This window comes from Periplaneta americana, chromosome 11 (assembly GCF_040183065.1).
Source record: "Periplaneta americana isolate PAMFEO1 chromosome 11, P.americana_PAMFEO1_priV1, whole genome shotgun sequence".
NCBI classification, from domain to species: Eukaryota; Metazoa; Arthropoda; class Insecta; order Blattodea; family Blattidae; genus Periplaneta; species Periplaneta americana.
Window position 1 is genome coordinate 11693127 of NC_091127.1, and position 18104 is coordinate 11711230.

The 18104-nt window shown below is 36.9% G+C and overlaps 1 protein-coding gene and 1 non-coding gene across 2 annotated transcripts; both read right to left on the reverse strand.

The window, feature by feature from the left end:
- Positions 1-76: 76 nt before the first annotated feature.
- Positions 77-17956, reverse strand: LOC138708803 (oocyte zinc finger protein XlCOF6-like). Its single transcript, XM_069838988.1, has 2 exons — positions 17848-17956; positions 77-10590 (listed from the first exon to the last, which is right to left on the reverse strand). Exon 2 carries the CDS (start codon positions 10539-10541, stop codon positions 8535-8537), a length of 2007 nt encoding a protein of 668 aa, XP_069695089.1. The 5' UTR covers positions 10542-10590; positions 17848-17956; the 3' UTR covers positions 77-8534.
- TRNAY-AUA (transfer RNA tyrosine (anticodon AUA)) lies at positions 13223-13294 on the reverse strand. The gene has a single exon. It is a non-coding gene; the product is annotated as a tRNA-Tyr (tRNA).
- Positions 17957-18104: the final 148 nt, after the last annotated feature.

An 18104-nucleotide genomic window follows, 5' to 3' on the forward strand; every position in this document is an offset into this window, starting at 1 on the left:
AAGAAAACAGGCACATACATACACAAAGTACTTTATAGGAAAGCTGACATGGTTTGTAACTTAAATTTCAACAGAATCAAATATAATATTTTTATTTTAAACCATTACCATTTATCTGACATCACTTAATACAGACCAACATTCTTTTCATATCACATTCTTATAGGAAGGTCAAGTAAATCATGACACAAAAATATGAAAAATACTTATTGTGCACAAAATGTATTGACCATTCCTTACATAAATAGCACCTTGACTAATGGCACATCAACATACACTTTCAAGATCTAGATACAGTTTTAATATTCTAATATAAGTTTAATCAAAAAGGAAACCTGGCTGCCTACAAAGCAAGAAAAAAGTTTATATTACAAATAAGCACGTTGATCACATTTCCACCCAACTTGAGTAAAACCTGCATTCACAGCTAGAGATAACAATGTACCAATAATTTCTTAAAAGATTAGAAAGCCCAATGTATCACTATATTTATTATGACTAGATTCCTAGATAGCGCCTATATACAAAGACCAGTCTAACAATATTTTCTTAGCAATACTTTATTAAAACTATGGCATCACGTGTGCATCGAGATATTCGAAATACTGTATAAAGATAAAGATGCAAGAACATACGGATAGAATAATTATATGATTTGTGGATGAGCTTCAGGGCTTCTACCGCGTTGTCTTGGTGTTGGTGGCTGACATTTCGACCGCTGTGTTGTGGTCATCTTCAGAGCAGTTGTTGGATAAGGAAATAGTCTGCCAGCTCGTATATATATATATATATATATATAGTAGTAGTCTCGATGGGGGGAGTCCTTGCGGTGATTGTTCGTAGGTTCTCCTTCTGGCATCTGATTGGTCCTACGTTGTCCAATCCGGTTGAGGTCTGTATGAAGCGGACTATTCATATTAAATACTGGCCCTCATAAGGTCCGAAAGAGTGACCTTGATACCATGCCCGATGTCTGGATGAAAGGGGGGGCCCCATACATGTGGAGACCTGGTTTCTCGTTCCTGAGTATGATCTTGGAATAGACTTCCCCATGAGTTGCTGAGTTGTAACCCCTCGTCCTTGTTGATGTTGTTGGGATGTTGTTTGATGTGGAAGGCTTCTTTAACCAGTCTTCTGTATAAGTTGTCTTCTTTATCTATTATCCTGATGTTGTCGAATTCGATGGCGTGGCCTGAATCTGCTGAGTGTAAGGCTATTGCTGATTTTTCGTATGGTCCATATTTGCAGAGTCGGATGTGTTCCTTCCTTCTATCTTCCACCGTATGTCCAGTTTGGCCTGTGTATTTTAAACCGCAGGAGCAAGAGATCATATACAGGGTGTCCACCATGAACCTGACACATTTGAAATTGCTGTATAATTCATACTGCTTGGGGTAAAAAGAAAAGAATGCATGCAATATCAAGAGTAACTCACCAAGTTTTATTAAAAAAATCCGTACACCTCAACATGAGATCCTCTCGTTGCACGAAGAACATCTAACCTGAATTCAATTTCCTGCCAGGTCTTCTGAAGCATCTTGGGCGTAATGGAATTGACGGCATCTCTTATGCGGCCACGTAGCTGTTGAACATCACGAATTTTGTGGCCTGTATACACTTTGTTCTTGACATATCCCCACAAGAAAAAGTCTAGAGGGGTAATATCCGGTGATCGAGGTGGCCATCTTGTCGGTCCATCATGCCCAATCCAGCTACCGGGAAATTGTGTGTCGAGAAATTCTCGAACGATCAGGCTCCAATGTGGTGGGGCGTCATCCTGTTGAAAGATGACGTTCAGCTGCAAATGCATTAACTGAGGCACAACAAATTGATCCAACATGTTGAGGTAGATATTGCGCGTAACTGTCCATGTCTTAATGGTGTTCCGTGATGGTGGGTCCTTCTGGAACACGCGCCGAAAGTTGCGTTGCACTTGAATCACCGAATTTGTTTCAGCATACCACCAGATCGCTTGTGCTCGATCTTGCGCTGTCGCCATTTTGACTTAGCTACCGCAGCGCCACTTACAACCTCTCGCGCGGGTTTTTAAAAATAGCCAACGAAATTTTCACAGTTTCTCTACATATTGCAATGCATGTTACCAACTTATTTCCATTCATTGATTTTTGGCAGCCAAATGAAATGTGTCAGGTTCATGGTGGACACACTGTATATTCCGGCTGATTGGAGGTATGAAAGTTTATGTTTGATTTTGACTAATGAGTGGGAAATCTTGTGTGGGGCGTTGTATACCGTCTTGATATTCAATTTCCTCAGTAATTCCCCAATTCTGTCTGTGGTTCCTTCTATGTATGGGAGAAAGGCCTTCTGTTTCATGTTCATAAGTTCAGGATCTTCTTCGTGTGCTTCTGGTCTTAATTTAATATGGTATGGTATTTAATATGAATACTCCCCTTGATACAGACCTCAACCGGATTGGACAACGTAGGACCAATCAGATGCCAGAAGGAGAACCTACGACCTATCACCGCAAGTACTCCCCCCATCGAGACTACTACAGTGAAACCTGTTCAAGACGGAAGTGACATGGTCCTAATTGTTTTTCCGTTGTGGACAGGTTTCCGTATTATTCAGGTGTGACATTAAAATGGAATATTTTGTCATTCGTATACATGAAAAACAAAATGGCATGCCGCAAGCTGCAAGAATTACAAAATATTCCATTTAACACTCATCACATTAAATCAGCTTTCTGTCGCTCATTACGTTGGTGAATCATCTTGATTAAAATCTCATTTTTTGTATAAATAGTATCGTAACTCACTCATTAGTCATTAAACATTACTAAAGTTTACTAATCTCATTATATTTAATATCCAGCACTATACTCTAATACTGTATTGTACATCACTGCACATTATTAATTAATTGGACTAGGAGCCATTTATTAGAAGCCTTGAATTCTGGTTTACTTAATTTCTTTGAAAGGTCATGAAGAACCCACTCCCACAACAGTTCATTTATTTTCACATAAACAGTTGCTTTCTGGTTCCTTTTGTGTCACCAATATTGGCCGCATGCCACTAACTCATTATGATCTTTATTTTTTAAAGTGTCACGCCTGAGTTTTCCACAACTGTACTTCAATATTATTTCACATAGACTTTGTTTCTAATTTTCCTTTGTCTCGATAACTTTTACTTCATCACTTAATGTTAATGCCAAATTTTATGCAACTTTTTTTTTTACCTGGAAATCACTACACTTGCGCTCTGTTTAGCTACGACAGTATACGGGTGTGAAGCATTGAAAATCTTTGAAGGGACTCGTCTGCCTAGTCAACAGTGTAATAAAATTTATGACCGAAAGGCCAACACACCCTCGTACCCTCTAGAATTTTGCAAAGAAAACTTGTTTTTATCTTAGTGACCTACATATTTCGTATATTCCTTGAAATTACACAATGTTTCAAAATATAGTTACAAAATATAGTATGTCCAAAATATTGTTTCCGTTTTGGACAGTAGCAGACAGTTTCCGTTTCCGCGTTGGACAGTTTCCGTTTTATTCAGGGAAAATTACACATAATACATACAAATTTCGCCAGGACCAATAAATTGTTCCGAAATAGACAGGATTCCGGATTATTCAGGTTCTGATTTGAACAGGTTTCACTGTATATATATATATATATACGAGCTATACGATTATTTCCTTATCCAACAACTGCTCTGAAGATGACCACAACACAGCGGTCGAAACGTCGGCCACCAACACCAAGACAACGCAGTAGAAGCCCTGAAGCTTATCCACACACCATGTACACCAGCCGCAGAAGCCTACGCGAACACAGAATAATTATATGTTTACTTTTTACAGCTTCAGTAATGACTGGCCAAACAAGGACTTCACATCAGCAAGTGCCAAACTTTAAACACGCAAAATAATATATTTTAATTTTTAACATGAATTGTGAAATCGCACATCTGGCACTTGGAGCAGTATATGCCTAGGCACTTTGATTCATCCAACAATCTTCTATACCTCTTAAAACCTCAAGATTTAAAAATATATAAAATCAACTACATTTAACAACTATACTTCCTTTCATGATACTGTACTTTTCATTTCTTTATGAAGGACATATGACTAATCAAATATATTTCAGGAACTTATACAAAACAAGACTTAAAAATCTCACAACATATTAACAGAAATTGTAACAATTCTATTTTATAAAACCATATATTATAACAGGTTATGTTAGAAACACGCAAGAAATTTTAAATGCTGAAATAAGCAAGTTTTAGGCCCGGTTGCAGAAACACCGATCAAAATATGATTGGCGATCAAGGAGGGTTTGATTGGCCATCAGTTCTATTTCTGTTGCATAAATAACAATCAGTATTTGATCGGAGATCAGTCTTCCATCAGGTTTGATCAACAGATTTTTGCTGGTTAAGTGATCAATTATTTATGTTGTTCTCTTTATAGTTACTGCAATTTATATAGTAAATGGTTATAGCGTAATAATATTGTTTTCGACATAATGGATTCTTTTGAAATATATATTAGTCCTACTTTTCACGTGTGATATTATTCTTCTCTAGTGTTAATATTATATTATATAATTCCATTGCCGCTGTAATTATATTTTAGTTCCTATTTTATTTTACTTATTTATTTATATTATTATTATTATTATTTTTTATTTTAATATTATATCTGAACTGTGACCGAGCACGAGCGCTGCTCATTCGGTCTCAAATTTTGTTAATACTACTGTATCTTCTTTTTATATTGCTTGTATTATTTTATTTATATTTCTCTTTGTTTGTTTTGTAATTATATTTCTTTATTCTGTATATTTAAATTTAAATAAAATTTAAAAAAAAATTCTGATGAAGAAATTTTAGAATTAAGGAAATATTATTAAGAAGAAGGCATTTCCGTGATAGACATGAATTGTTTGTATGTATAATGACAGAGAATTTGAGCAAAGATTTAGGTTAAGTAAGGATTCGTGTTTTTTGTTACTTTCAAAAATTGAAACAAATATATGGAGACAGATAAAATCGAAACCTTCCACTTTCTCCTATGAACTAAGTTCTAATAACGCTGAGATTTTATGCTATTGGAATTTTTCAGACGGTCTTGGGTGATCTTGTTAGGGTCCACAAATCAACTATTTGCCGAGTAGTTAGGAATGTTATGCATGAAATTGCTTTGTTATCGCAGGGTGTCATAAATCCCCCAACCTCAGACAGGAAATGATTTGAAATCCAGAGAGAATTTTCAGCCACGTCAGGATTTCCAAGAGTAATTGATTGAAATGATATGGAACTTTATCGAAATAGATAAGGTTTATTTTCTGTGAATGTACAGACAATATGTAGTCTACACCATCATTGAAATTCTGGAATGTTGTAGCCCGTTGGCAGGGTTCTACACATGACAACACATTATTTTTAATGATTGTGTTACGAGCTCAATTTGTAAACAGAAAGATGGGAAATGGAATTCTTGTGGGCTATGGAGGCTATGCTTGTTCCAATTTCTTGTCGACTCCTCTAGCAAATCCCACAACAGAAACCCCCTCACGTTTTTTGTTTGCTTCATTTTTTTCACTATATTGTAGTCTATATACAAATAGAATCCGCCTGTTTCCTTTGTACAAAAAGCAACTAAACAGCAGAGCATTCACTTGTTTTCCTAGTCACCGCCCACTTGATTGGCGACCAGGGATTGATTTGACTTGCGTTTCTGCAACTGGGCCTTTTAAGACTTGCTTCATAATCAGTGTTTGTGATGCTGTTACAGACTGATATGGATTCATGTTCTTCTACAAAATTTGACCTCTATAAGATATTGTACGATGAAAATTGTGTAGTTTCTAATTATTTCTGTGCATCTGCTGTTAAAATTAGGTATTACTGATATAGCAATCCATATTTTGACTAGAACATTTTATACTTATTTCATATTAATAGCATTGTGTTAACCCATTAAAAGCCAGCATATCAACATATGAAATGCCATATACAGTGCTGTGTGCAATATAAAATTAAGTTACATAAAAGTTACTCATTGTGGTTAGAGAGCAGAGTTAATTTTATTATTTTTTTAATTGAGAATGTGTACAGACCGATTATTTAGTCCTGACAGCTCAGTGACGCGAAAGAGGGGAAGTAATAGGAGGAGTGGGTAGAATTCCGGAGTAGAGATAAGGGCGAGTGGTCGGTAAAGGAATGCAGTACAGCTTAATTGTACTAGAAACATATGCTCTACCGCACGCATGACATCCGATCACTTCGAAGGCAAGTGAGTGAATAACACAAACACCCCTTCACGTAACTAAATGGACTTGCCCGGCGACTGTTAGGACTAAATAATCGTACTGTACACTGCCTATTGATAACAGTAGATATTTATGAATCCGAGAATAGTTTGAATATGTCACTTCCTACATGTTTATCATTAATGAAAAGATTCTTCATTCACTTTCTTCTGTGACAGTAGCAGTGTAATTTTTGTTTCAAAAATAATACCCTAATGATATAACAGTAAAATCTCGTTAATACACTTCCGCTCATAACGCTGTCCCGTTCATTATGCTCTTTTTATATGGTCCCTGGACATTTCATATTTAATCATGCATAATTTTACCCTCTTGTAATGATTCTCGTTTATAATGCTTTCTCGGATCGAAAATGACTAAAAAATTTCTGTATAATTTGCGAAACTTATAATGTTTTAAAAGCATAGTGAAGAAATATCTTGCTGTGACTGTACTGAGGGTCATTTCACCCTCTACCTGAAAAAACCCTCTGGTCAGCACTGTCGGAAGTTGCCCTTATTGGTATTTTCCTTTATATGAAAGGATTTTAACACTCAAAAGTCTTCCTGCCAATACATTCCTGTAATTTCTGTAAAATTTAGTCAACCTTTAAATTCTGTGGAGTGTGCAGTTAAGGCTGGTTCACAATAAACCGGGAACAGAAGCGACAACGAGAACGAGAACGGAAATAATGTTAAATACATTTATTTTAGCAATATTTTCGTTCTTGTCGTTTCTGTTCCCGGTTTATTGTGAACCAGCCTTAAGTTTGATGGTGCAAAATGGCAAAGTGGAAACTCTTGTCTATAGGTGAAAAATTACATAAGTGTTGCTCCTAGTGGTGTATCAAGTGAAGTTTCTATAGTTACTTGAACTACATAGAAAATGTTACCGTTCATAAAGTAGTACAATAACCTGAGATGTTAATGCAGCTTCGTAAAATAACCCACTAAAAAAATAGCAATACAAACACACAACAAACGAACAATCAAAATTTTTTTAATATCAAATGAGCTCATATTTGGATTTCGCACTGTAACTAATGCACAATAAAATATATTTACCTCAAAATCTGTGCTTCAGTGGCTGACCATGACAATATCTTTGAAAAATATTGGAGTGCAAGAGGTCAAAATTACTTTGTCAAACGCTGGCATTAGAAAACAACAACAACGTCTGGTTGGCGAGTTGGTATAGCACTGGCCTTCTATGCCCAAGGTTGCGGGTTCGATCCCGGGCCAGGTCGATGGCATTTAAGTGTGCTTAAATGCGACAGGCTCATTTCAGTAGATATACTGGCATGTAAAAGAACTCCTGCGGGACAAAATTCTGGCACATCCGGCGACACTGATATAACCTCTGCAGTTGCGAGCGTCGTTAAATAAAACATAACATTTAACAACGTAAAATATATGTTCCCTATCAAGTGATGTCTAAATTGTTTTTCCCATTTCATAAATCATTTCCCGTCTATAGCACTGTCCTGCTTGTAACGCTTTAAGACCACAGTCCCTGGATGAGCGTATTAACGAGGTTATACTGTATTTATTTTAATATAATTTCCGAAAAGAGACAGCAGTGCCTGTTACAGGTAACAGTACCCAATACTATAAATTATGAAATTGTGTGATTATTGCAAAAATGAGCTACACTTATGTCAAAGAGTTCATATCACTAAAATTCATGAAGAGAGTACCAGCATCACATATCTTCATTATAACGAGATTTTCTGCCTATACTTTGCTCCTGTTGGCATTTTTAAATTAATGCAAAAATTTCGTGTCATAATCAATACAATTTGTGTATTTACACAGTTCTATCACATATGGCCTTTGGCATGGATGTAAAATACAGATTCTGCATCTCCTAACTTAACTGAGAAGAAACACTTAAAGCGACTAGCAAGTTTAAATAAAGTTATATTCATCACAAGTAATTCAATGACCTTGAATTTTTTTTAACATAATGATTATCAACTCGATTATATTACATTCTTTTTTATGATTTTAATTCATGCCAATTCTTAATAGCTCAGAGACTACAATAAATTGGCTGTGATGATTTTCAACTATATAAGTTGTCATTGTTACAGATGCTTAAGTCAATGGATTAAGAGTATCAGTGCTTCATGTAAAGATAGTTAAGAATTCTTATACTTTTGCAGGGTTCTAGGACATAATTTTGATTCCCATTCATAACGGGAGGCATTTCATAAAATTAATCTGTTGCAATTATTTCAAGTAATTTCAGATTCTTTACTGACAGTATCCAATTTATAATTGCAAAAGTGCACCTCAAGTTCTGGTTTTGTAGCAAAAGCTTTCTTACATTCAACGCACAAAAATGGTTTATCAGTATGCACCATTGCCATCATTGCGGCTGACTTATGTGTTAAAATATGTACCTCAAGTTCAGATTTTGTAGCAAAATCCTGTTTACAGTCTGCACAAAGGAAAGGTCTGTTAGAATTTACTACTGCCATTACAGCAACTGATTTATGAGTAAGAGCATGTCTTTCCAGCTCTTCTTCAGTACTGTATGACTCCTTGCAGTGAGGACATATAAAAGGTTTGCCAACATGCAACACTGTAAGCAATGTCACAGATTTAGGAGTGCAGGAATGACTGTCAAAATCAGACTCTGAGACGAAAGTCTCTTTACATGAAGCACAAAGAAAAGGCCTGTCCTCCGTGCGTGAATTCGTCACTGCAGCGGGTTTCATTCGGTTGCATTTATGAGCTTCTAGTTCTGAAGTCGTAGCAAATGGATTCTTGCACATTGTACAGAGAAATAGTTTGCTAAGGGGTGTCTCTGCTGCGAGTAACTTCAATGAACAAGAATGTTTCTCAAGTTCTAATTCTGTTAGAAATGCTTTCTTACAAACAAAACATAGAAATGGTCTTTCTATATGAATCTTAAGATGTCGGGTTCGCTGAGTGTTAGATTGAAAGCACTTGCCACATACTTTGCAAGGATACGGTCGTTCACCTGTATGGCTACGAATATGGATCTCGAGGGACTCTCGGCGTGAGAATGATTTGGAGCAATGAGTACAACCAAACAATTTCTCTGCAGAATGACTTCTCATATGCCGTGTAAGATGATGACTCAGAGAAAAAGCCTTTGTGCATACTTTACATGGAAAAGGCTTGCTGCCTGCATGTGTTACCAGATGCCGTGAAAGTTTTGCATGAGTAGAAAACATTTCTCGGCAGTAATCACACGAATACTTGAGGTCGTTCCCTTGATGACGACTCTCATGCCTCGACAAGGAATGTTTAGCTGCAAACTTCTGATTACACAGTCTGCATTGAAACCGTCTAGTCCGTTTGTGGCCTTTTTCGTGTTCAGCTAGCTCAACCAATGACAAGAACAATTTCGAACAATAACTGCAGGAAACTCTCTTTTTATCTCTATGCACATTCTCGTGCCGTGTCAGTAAATTCTTCCGAGCAAAAGTTTTTCCGCATGCTACACAAGAAAATGGCTTGTCATCCCAATGAACTGTTTCATGTTTATGCAGATCACCATTGGTATAAAAGGTCTTGCTGCACTTAGCACATTTAAATTTCCTTTCCCTGGAATGGTTGCGTTCATGTAGAATCAGCAGTTGCTCCAGAGGAAAAGTCCTGTCACATTTTTTGCACGGATACACATTCCCTTCTCTTGTTCCATTAACATTGTTGCAGCTATCAGGCAACAGTCCAGTTGGATCTAAACTAACCACAAATGATTCACTGTCATCAGATTTCCCATTTGAGTTCTGTTGTTCGTCTCTCTCAGTGTCTTCATTTTGGAGCACAATGTTATCGTCGCTGCAGGGTGAAAGTGCGGAAACTACAAACATTTCGTCATCATCAGGTCCGCCATCCTGCTCTTGTGGTTCAACATTGATTGGTGATTCACTGATGTCGCAGTCATCTTCTGAACTACCAGTATTTGACTCAACTGGCATATCCTTTTTCAAAGAATCATCATCATTCATGACAGCATTGTCTGAGTTACACTCTATATTGGTATCCAAAGAAGTACCAGTGCATTGTTTACGTTTGCATCTCAGTTCTTGTTTACATGATAGAGCTTTCGGGTATGATTTTGGGGTATTCTGTGCCTTTACTTCAATACTACCGTTATTACAGTTATCTGGATCTACGTCAGCCGAAAGTAATTCGGAAGGATCATCTTCACAATTCAGATCTTCAGGTTTAGAAGATACCCTTTTCCAACTTTCTTCACTGATCATGCCTTTTTAATTTCACACAGTTTTCTGCAGTTCAATTAGAATCTCAATCCTGGAAAAAATAACAACAACAACAATAATAATAATAATAATATAGACAATTGTACTGTAAACAAGAAACAAAATGGCTAAACTGGCGCTGAGGTAGTTTCCTTCGTACTCTCCTTATACACCTTGCATATACGAATCTGTGACAGGTTAAAGGTACGGTCACACATCGCTACTTTTGCAGCGCAACTTTTATACTGCAGCTGCAAAAGTTGCGTGTCGTGTTCACACGTAAGCCAAAAGTAGCGCGCTGCACGCTTCTTTTCGTGCTGCACAACTCGAGTGCTGCAAAAGTTGCAACTGGAAGTTGCGAGTCTGTTCACACACAAGGCGCTACTTTTGCAGCTGCAGTCATGCTGCAGGTTTCCATCTGCGTGTTGACTTCTCAGTATACATTTTGTGGTTATGCTCGCATTGTTAAGAAACTCATGCGAAAGCTTCCTTATCTATTATTTGCTTTTCTGTCGTATCTAGTATTCAGAAATTGACATTATTTTTAATATAAAGCTTTTAAAAACGCCTATATACTTAAATGATAACCAACAGTATATTCACGTAATCAGTGTTGGCAACCCTCCTGTTTGGAACTACGTTACGGAAAATTTTAAAAATGAATTATATCGTCAGCAATTATGCTCAGACTGTGTTGTATATTTAATAACTGTTACAAATAATTTATTTTCATCACATTTAACATTAAAATATATCCAAACGATAAAAGTATCATTGGCACATTTGGGTGGTAACACTGGTTGCAACCACAGCAAAAGTTTCAACAAAACCGATATCAAAAATGCTGCGGCTGCAACCCTGAGAACCCTGTTCACACGTCGCTACTTTTAAGCTGCGCACAGCATGGAAAAGTAGCGGGCAGTAGGTTCGGCAGCCGCTACTTTTCAGGTTGCACCATTGTTCACACGTCGCAGTAAAAGAGTTGCGCAGTTTTTTGTACTGCAGCGCTGCAAAAGTAGCGACGTGTGATCGTACCTTAAGTTTGGTTAGTTTAGATCAGGAGTCGTCAGCACAGAGCACGCTGGGGCTAGCCTCTCTTACCCGCGGAAAACGCAGTGCACTATAGTGCTCTCGTAGCTGCTAGCGGGTATGCTCTCTATCTCTCCCTGTTGCACGACAGGGCACATGGGACAGCACCGCGTACCCATTGCACATTTCAGCGAGTGCTGACGACCACTGGTTTAGACTTTTGTTATGCCTTGCATATACGAAAAACTGCAACTTCACAAAAGAAATCCCATATAAATTCAACGATTTTCACTCCCGAAATCATCAGAACTATCTCAACGCTAGTTTCACCAACAAAATTAATATATATATATATATATATATATATATATATATATATATATATATATATATTTTTTTTTATTTTCAATGTTTGGGCCTCCAGGTCCTTTCTGTCCTCACTGAAGATTCTGAATCAACACTAAATCTATGGGCACAGGGAGTTTTTGGTCACGTGGTCATCACATCACAAAACTCTCGCTTAAGAAAACAAGAATAAACACAAGACAAATCTTTGTGAGCGAGAGATAAAGTTCCTGGCTAGAAAATGAACACAGATCTGCTGAATTTGTAACCACTAACGTTATTACTGGAGTCACAGCAGAGGACAGTTTCTACAATCTCACCAAAATTTAAATTTCTATAGAAAGAAATAGTGTTCCATTTGACAAACGTGTCTCTCTTAAATCACAGACGCTATTCAGAAGTGAGATAGCACACATCTCAGAATAATTTTTCACTTCAGTTCCGCCCTCTCACAGAGCCACTGATACATGTTTACAATGTGCAGAATTAGTGACGTGGAAAATTGAAATGGAAGTATGTGAAGGACAACATTCATATAAATAAGAACAGGTTGGTAAGCATTATAACTAAACGATGAAAGAGTAATGGAACGGAGAAAAACTCTCTCCGGCGCCAGGATTTGAACCCGGGTTTTCAGCTCTACGTGCTGATGCTTTATCCACTAAGCCACACTGGATATCCACCCCGGCATCAGACAGAATCGTCTCAGATTAAGTTCCAACTCTTGGGTTCCCTCTAGTGGCTGCCCTCTGCACTACGTCATAGATGTCTATGAACGTAGGACTGAAGTCCACACATGTGCTGAGGTGCACTCGTTATGAGTGACTAGTTGGCCGGGATCCGACGGAATACGCATATCATATATATTATTTAATGTACCGAAGTACATATGATATTTCCATGCAGATATTCTGCGTCATCATACGATGAAAGAGTAATGGAACGGAGAAAAACTCTCTCCGGCGCCGGGATTTGAACCCGGGTTTTCAGCTCTACGTGCTGACGCTTTATCCACTAAGCCACACTGGATACCCACCCCGGCATCAGACAGAATCGTCTCAAATTAAGTTCCAGCTCTTGGGTTCCCTCTAGTGGCTGCCCTCTGCACTACGTCATAGATGTCTATGAACGTAGGACTGAAGTCCACACATGTGCTGAGGTGCACTCGTTATGAGTGACTAGTTGGCCGGGATCCGACGGAATACGCATATCATATATATTATTTAATGTACCGAAGTACATATGATATTTCCATGCAGATATTCTGCGTCATCATACGATGAAAGAGCAATGGAACGGAGAAAAACTCTCTCCGGTGCCGGGATTTGAACCCGGGTTTTCAGCTCTATGTGCTGACGCTTTATCCACTAAGCCACACCGGATACCCACCCCGGCATCGGACAGAATTGTCTCAGTTTAAGTTCCAACTCTTGGGTTCCCTCTAGTGGCCGCCCTCTGCACTACATCATAGATGTCTATGAACGTAGGACTGAAGTCCACACATGTGCTGAGGTGCACTCGTTATGAGTGACTAGTTGGCCGGGATCCGACGGAATACGCATATCATATATATTATTTAATGTACCGAAGTACATATGATATTTCCATGCAGATATTCTGCGTCATCATACGATGAAAGAGCAATGGAACGGAGAAAAACTCTCTCCGGCGCCGGGATTTGAACCCGGGTTTTCAGCTCTACGTGCTGATGCTTTATCCACTAAGCCACACTGGATATCCACCCCGGCATCAGACAGAATCGTCTCAGATTAAGTTCCAACTCTTGGGTTCCCTCTAGTGGCCGCCCTCTGCACTACGTCATAGATGTCTATGAACGTAGGACTGAAGTCCACACATATGCTGAGGTGCACTCGTTATGAGTGACTAGTTGGCCGGGATCCGACGGAATACGCATATCATATATATTATTTAATGTACCGAAGTACATATGATATTTCCATGCAGATATTCTGCGTCATCATACGATGAAAGAGCAATGGAATGGAGAAAAACTCTCTCCGGCGCCGGGATTTGAACCCGGGTTTTCAGCTCTACGTGCTGACGCTTTATCCACTAAGCCACACCGGATACCCACCCCGGCGTCGGACAGAATTGTCTCAGTTTAAGTTCCAACTCTTGGGTTCCCTCTAGTGGCCGCCCTCTGCACTACATCATAGATGTCTATGAACGTAGCACTGAAGTCCACACATGTGCTGAGGTGCACTCTTTATGAGTGACTAGTTGGCCGGGATCCGACGGAATAAGCGCCGTCTTAAATCACGAAGTGATTTACGCATATCATATATATTATTTAATGTACCGAAGTACATATGATATTTCCATGCAGATATTCTGCGTCATCATATGATGAAAGAGTAATGGAACGGAGAAAAACTCTCTCCGGCGCCGGGATTTGAACCCAGGTTTTCAGCTCTACGTGCTGATGCTTTATCCACTAAGCCACACCGGATACCCACCCCGGCGTCGGACTCTTTCATCGTATGATAACGCAGAATATCTGCATGGAAATATCATATATGTACTTCGGTACATTAAATAATATATATTATAACTAAAGTCTAACCAAACTGAATCTAATGTTGCTTAATAAAATTAGTAGGCTAGGCCTATGACTGTAACAAGAATAATGTTAATATTTAATTATTGTCACAGGCATACTAAATTATTGTACCCATTCCTATCACAAATATATGACCTATTAATGTTCTTGTATGGTCTCTAGAGTGCAAGAATGAGACATACACACACTGGCTTATAAAAACAATCTTACAGTAATAAAATTAATATGAAAAGGTGCTTCCAGCTTCGTTCATGACTTTTCATTTAGTATGTGAACACTCTCCAGCAAAAATGTATGCAAAAAAAAAACAATGTAATAATTAAAAAAACAATAAATAAATATGAAGGGTAGACAGGAAAAACTATGAATGTTACAATTCTCTTAAGGGTACAGTATATGCACGTTAACAATCACAAATATTGTCAGAAAATGCAGGCTCTACATTTCTAAAATTTTGTAAGAAAATGAACTCACAATTGAAAAAAATTACAAGGTACCACAACAAGACTTATTAGAACTTAATATCTGATAAAAGTATAAAAAAGGTTACTAATAATATTTTTCAAACCAGTTTTATCAGAGTACGAAAAAAAAAAAAAAAAACAAAAAAATTCTGCAGTTACATCATTTGGTAACCATAACATTGTTATGGTCTCTCTGACACCTTTAATATTTTTCCTGCATGTAATAAACACTTATTTCTGTAAAGTAGACTACTCTCAGACATGTAGAGTTTTTTATTTTAATACAATTAATTCTTTATTTCTTCTATAAAAATATATTAAAATTTACATAATGATTTGTGACCTAATTTTTCTATTTTTAAAGAAATGGGCATTATTGTAGTCTACCTTTTGCATAAATGCATGTTAAATCAGTGTACAAAATTTCAGAATTCTATCTCTAATGGTTGTGGAGTTATGAAATAATATATGTGAAAATGTTCAAATTTTGGAAAATTTAATTTAAAGTAAACAGTGAATTCTTAAAAATATTATTAGTAACCTGTTTTTTATATCTTTATCAGATATTTAAGTTCTAACAATCTTGTTGTGGTACCTTGTAATTTTTGTCCAATTGTGAGTTCATTTCCTTATAAAATTTTAGAAATTTAGAGCCTGCATTTTCTGAGAATATTTGTGGTCGTTCATGTACATACCCTACAGGGTGATGTCATTATCCAATTCAATAGATTACTACACTTTAGTGTTGTTCTTATCAAAACTGATAAAATGGAGAATTATCACAAGGATACAGTCCTCCTTTCCTTTTTTTCAGTAAGAACAGCGATAAATTTTGCATTAGATCATTATCTCACCCTTAACAGAAATATGACATTCAGCATCTTTCCAAAAACTAAATGGCGACACTTAATATTCATCCGTCATGGCATCAAAAGCTGAGCAGTGTTCAGTAGGGAAGAAAGGAGTCGGAGAGAAGTCAAATGGCTCCCCTTGAGAGAGTAGAATTCGCTCTTGGTGCCCAGCTCTGCTTCATCCCTATAGTTCTCTGCTATGGAGACAGAACACTCTTCCATTTACCATACTGTATTTGAAAGATAAAAATGTGACAGTTTTACATTCTTGATATTCCAAAAACCAATTAAAGTTACCATTTCGTCTCCTTTCTCCCCTTCCAGATTTGAGTTGTTCCACTGCCCTGTGGTGTCAGTTTATAACAGTTTAAGGGGCTGAAACTATCATGAAAAGGTAAGTATTTTTTTTTTATTTACCTACTCTATCAATGCTACATCCTAATGTAGGTAATAAAATGTGTTTAGAAAATGAGAGAGAATGGAAAATACTAGTAATGCACGTCTAGGATCCCAAGATTTTATAAATAATGAAGCAAGACACTTCCAGAATCAAGAACATAACACTGATTTATGCATATTTATGGTTAGGTGGCACTGCTAATTGCATCAATGGTAGGCCTGCATTACAACAATGCCGCATCTCTTGAGTGTGAAACATTTGAACTACATTTTGCAAATCCATATGAGTTTTTTTTTTTAACATGATTTTGAGAGAAGTTTATAGTAATCTGTGCACTTAAATTTACTGTAATAATAGCTCTTTGCGTAATATCATAGCTAACCATTTCACTCTCTCATTGAAAGACTTCACAAGAGCTCTTCCTGAAGAAATGCTATATTTTACTTGATAGCATTTTAGTCTTTCTTTGTAACATGACTGTAGCCTACATACTTTTTTTTTTAATTCATCAACACTCTAGCATCTCTTTGTGCTTTCTGGTTGAGCTCCCAGATGGATTACTTTGTTAACAATGTGACGTTTGAACATGTGTTCAGGTCTCTTTCCAGCGACAGTCCTCATATACGTATTGTATTTTATTTGAAGACCGATTAATTAATAACCCAGCTCACTCATAGGCATACTAGCATTCCTACAAATTTCCAGACTGTAGACACCTAGGGAACCTTTATTCTTCAAGGAAAATTCCCCGAGAGTCGAACCTGGGACCTCCACATCACAAAGTTTGTTTTCATACAAAAGGAGAGCTAACCAATTTTTAAAAGTGAAAAAATTATTTTCGAATAAATTATATTTATATATGTTTGGTATAAAATTAAAATAATTGTTGTTTTTTACGTGTTAAAATAGGTATGTGGTATAAATACATGTCACACTGGGGGGGACATGTGACAAAACTCAAAATCGGAACATCTCTAATCCTTATGCATGCTCAGAAACTAGTTGGGTCAGACAAATTTGTAATTTCGAAAAGTGCTTAAGAGCGTCTAAGTGATCCCAGGTTAAATCAATATTCAATTCTTTTATAGTAAAATAATGTCATACAGCCGTTCAAATTATGGATGGACCAGTGAAAATCTGAAAAGAACCCGACAAGTCGGAAGAAAAAAAAAAGATAATTTCATATAATATAAAATCATTATGAACCTCTCAGCTTACATTCAATGTCTTAACTCCACTTAATGACATGAAAAGAAGATATATTACACCTCATAAATTACATTACGTAAAGGGAAAATATGCGCTCATTCAAATATGTTTATTCACATTAGTTTCTAGAAACGTCAAGATATTATATGGAAGTAAAAGAAAATGCTTAATTTGGATTGGACAATACTGCGCTGGGAATATTGTACATTTACTACGAGCAGTGTAAAAAGTGTTGCATAGCGCCACAGGAACTGTCAGCAACAATATAATATTGGGTAGTACACCTAATCACTTTATATTTTAACACGAAGTAGTATTCAAAATACTGTCACTGGCACTATCATTTATGGCAAGATAAAAATTCGATGAATCATATTATATATCGTAAACGTCCTAAAATAAAGATGTAAATAAAGCTTGCCGGTCTTACCATGTATATTTATACGAGAGTACACCGACACCATAATCTTCGTTATTACTATCATCAGGAAAACAACTTCAGAAACAATAAAATGTTAACAAACCATTCGAAATAAAATTCCCTGGTTAAATTAAGAACTGTTTCATAGATGGTATATATTCTAGAAAACTAGCATCCATTTATCGCGTTGTTGCAGTATTCTTGTGTATCCTCTGATGAAATGGTCTTCTGCGCTTTTGTACAATCAAGTTACAATCATTTCCTCC

Coding starts and splice junctions, on each gene's coding strand:
- LOC138708803 (XM_069838988.1), bottom strand. CDS start 10,541: ATGATCAGTGAAGAAAGTTGGAAAAGGGTATCTTCTAAACCTGAAGAT.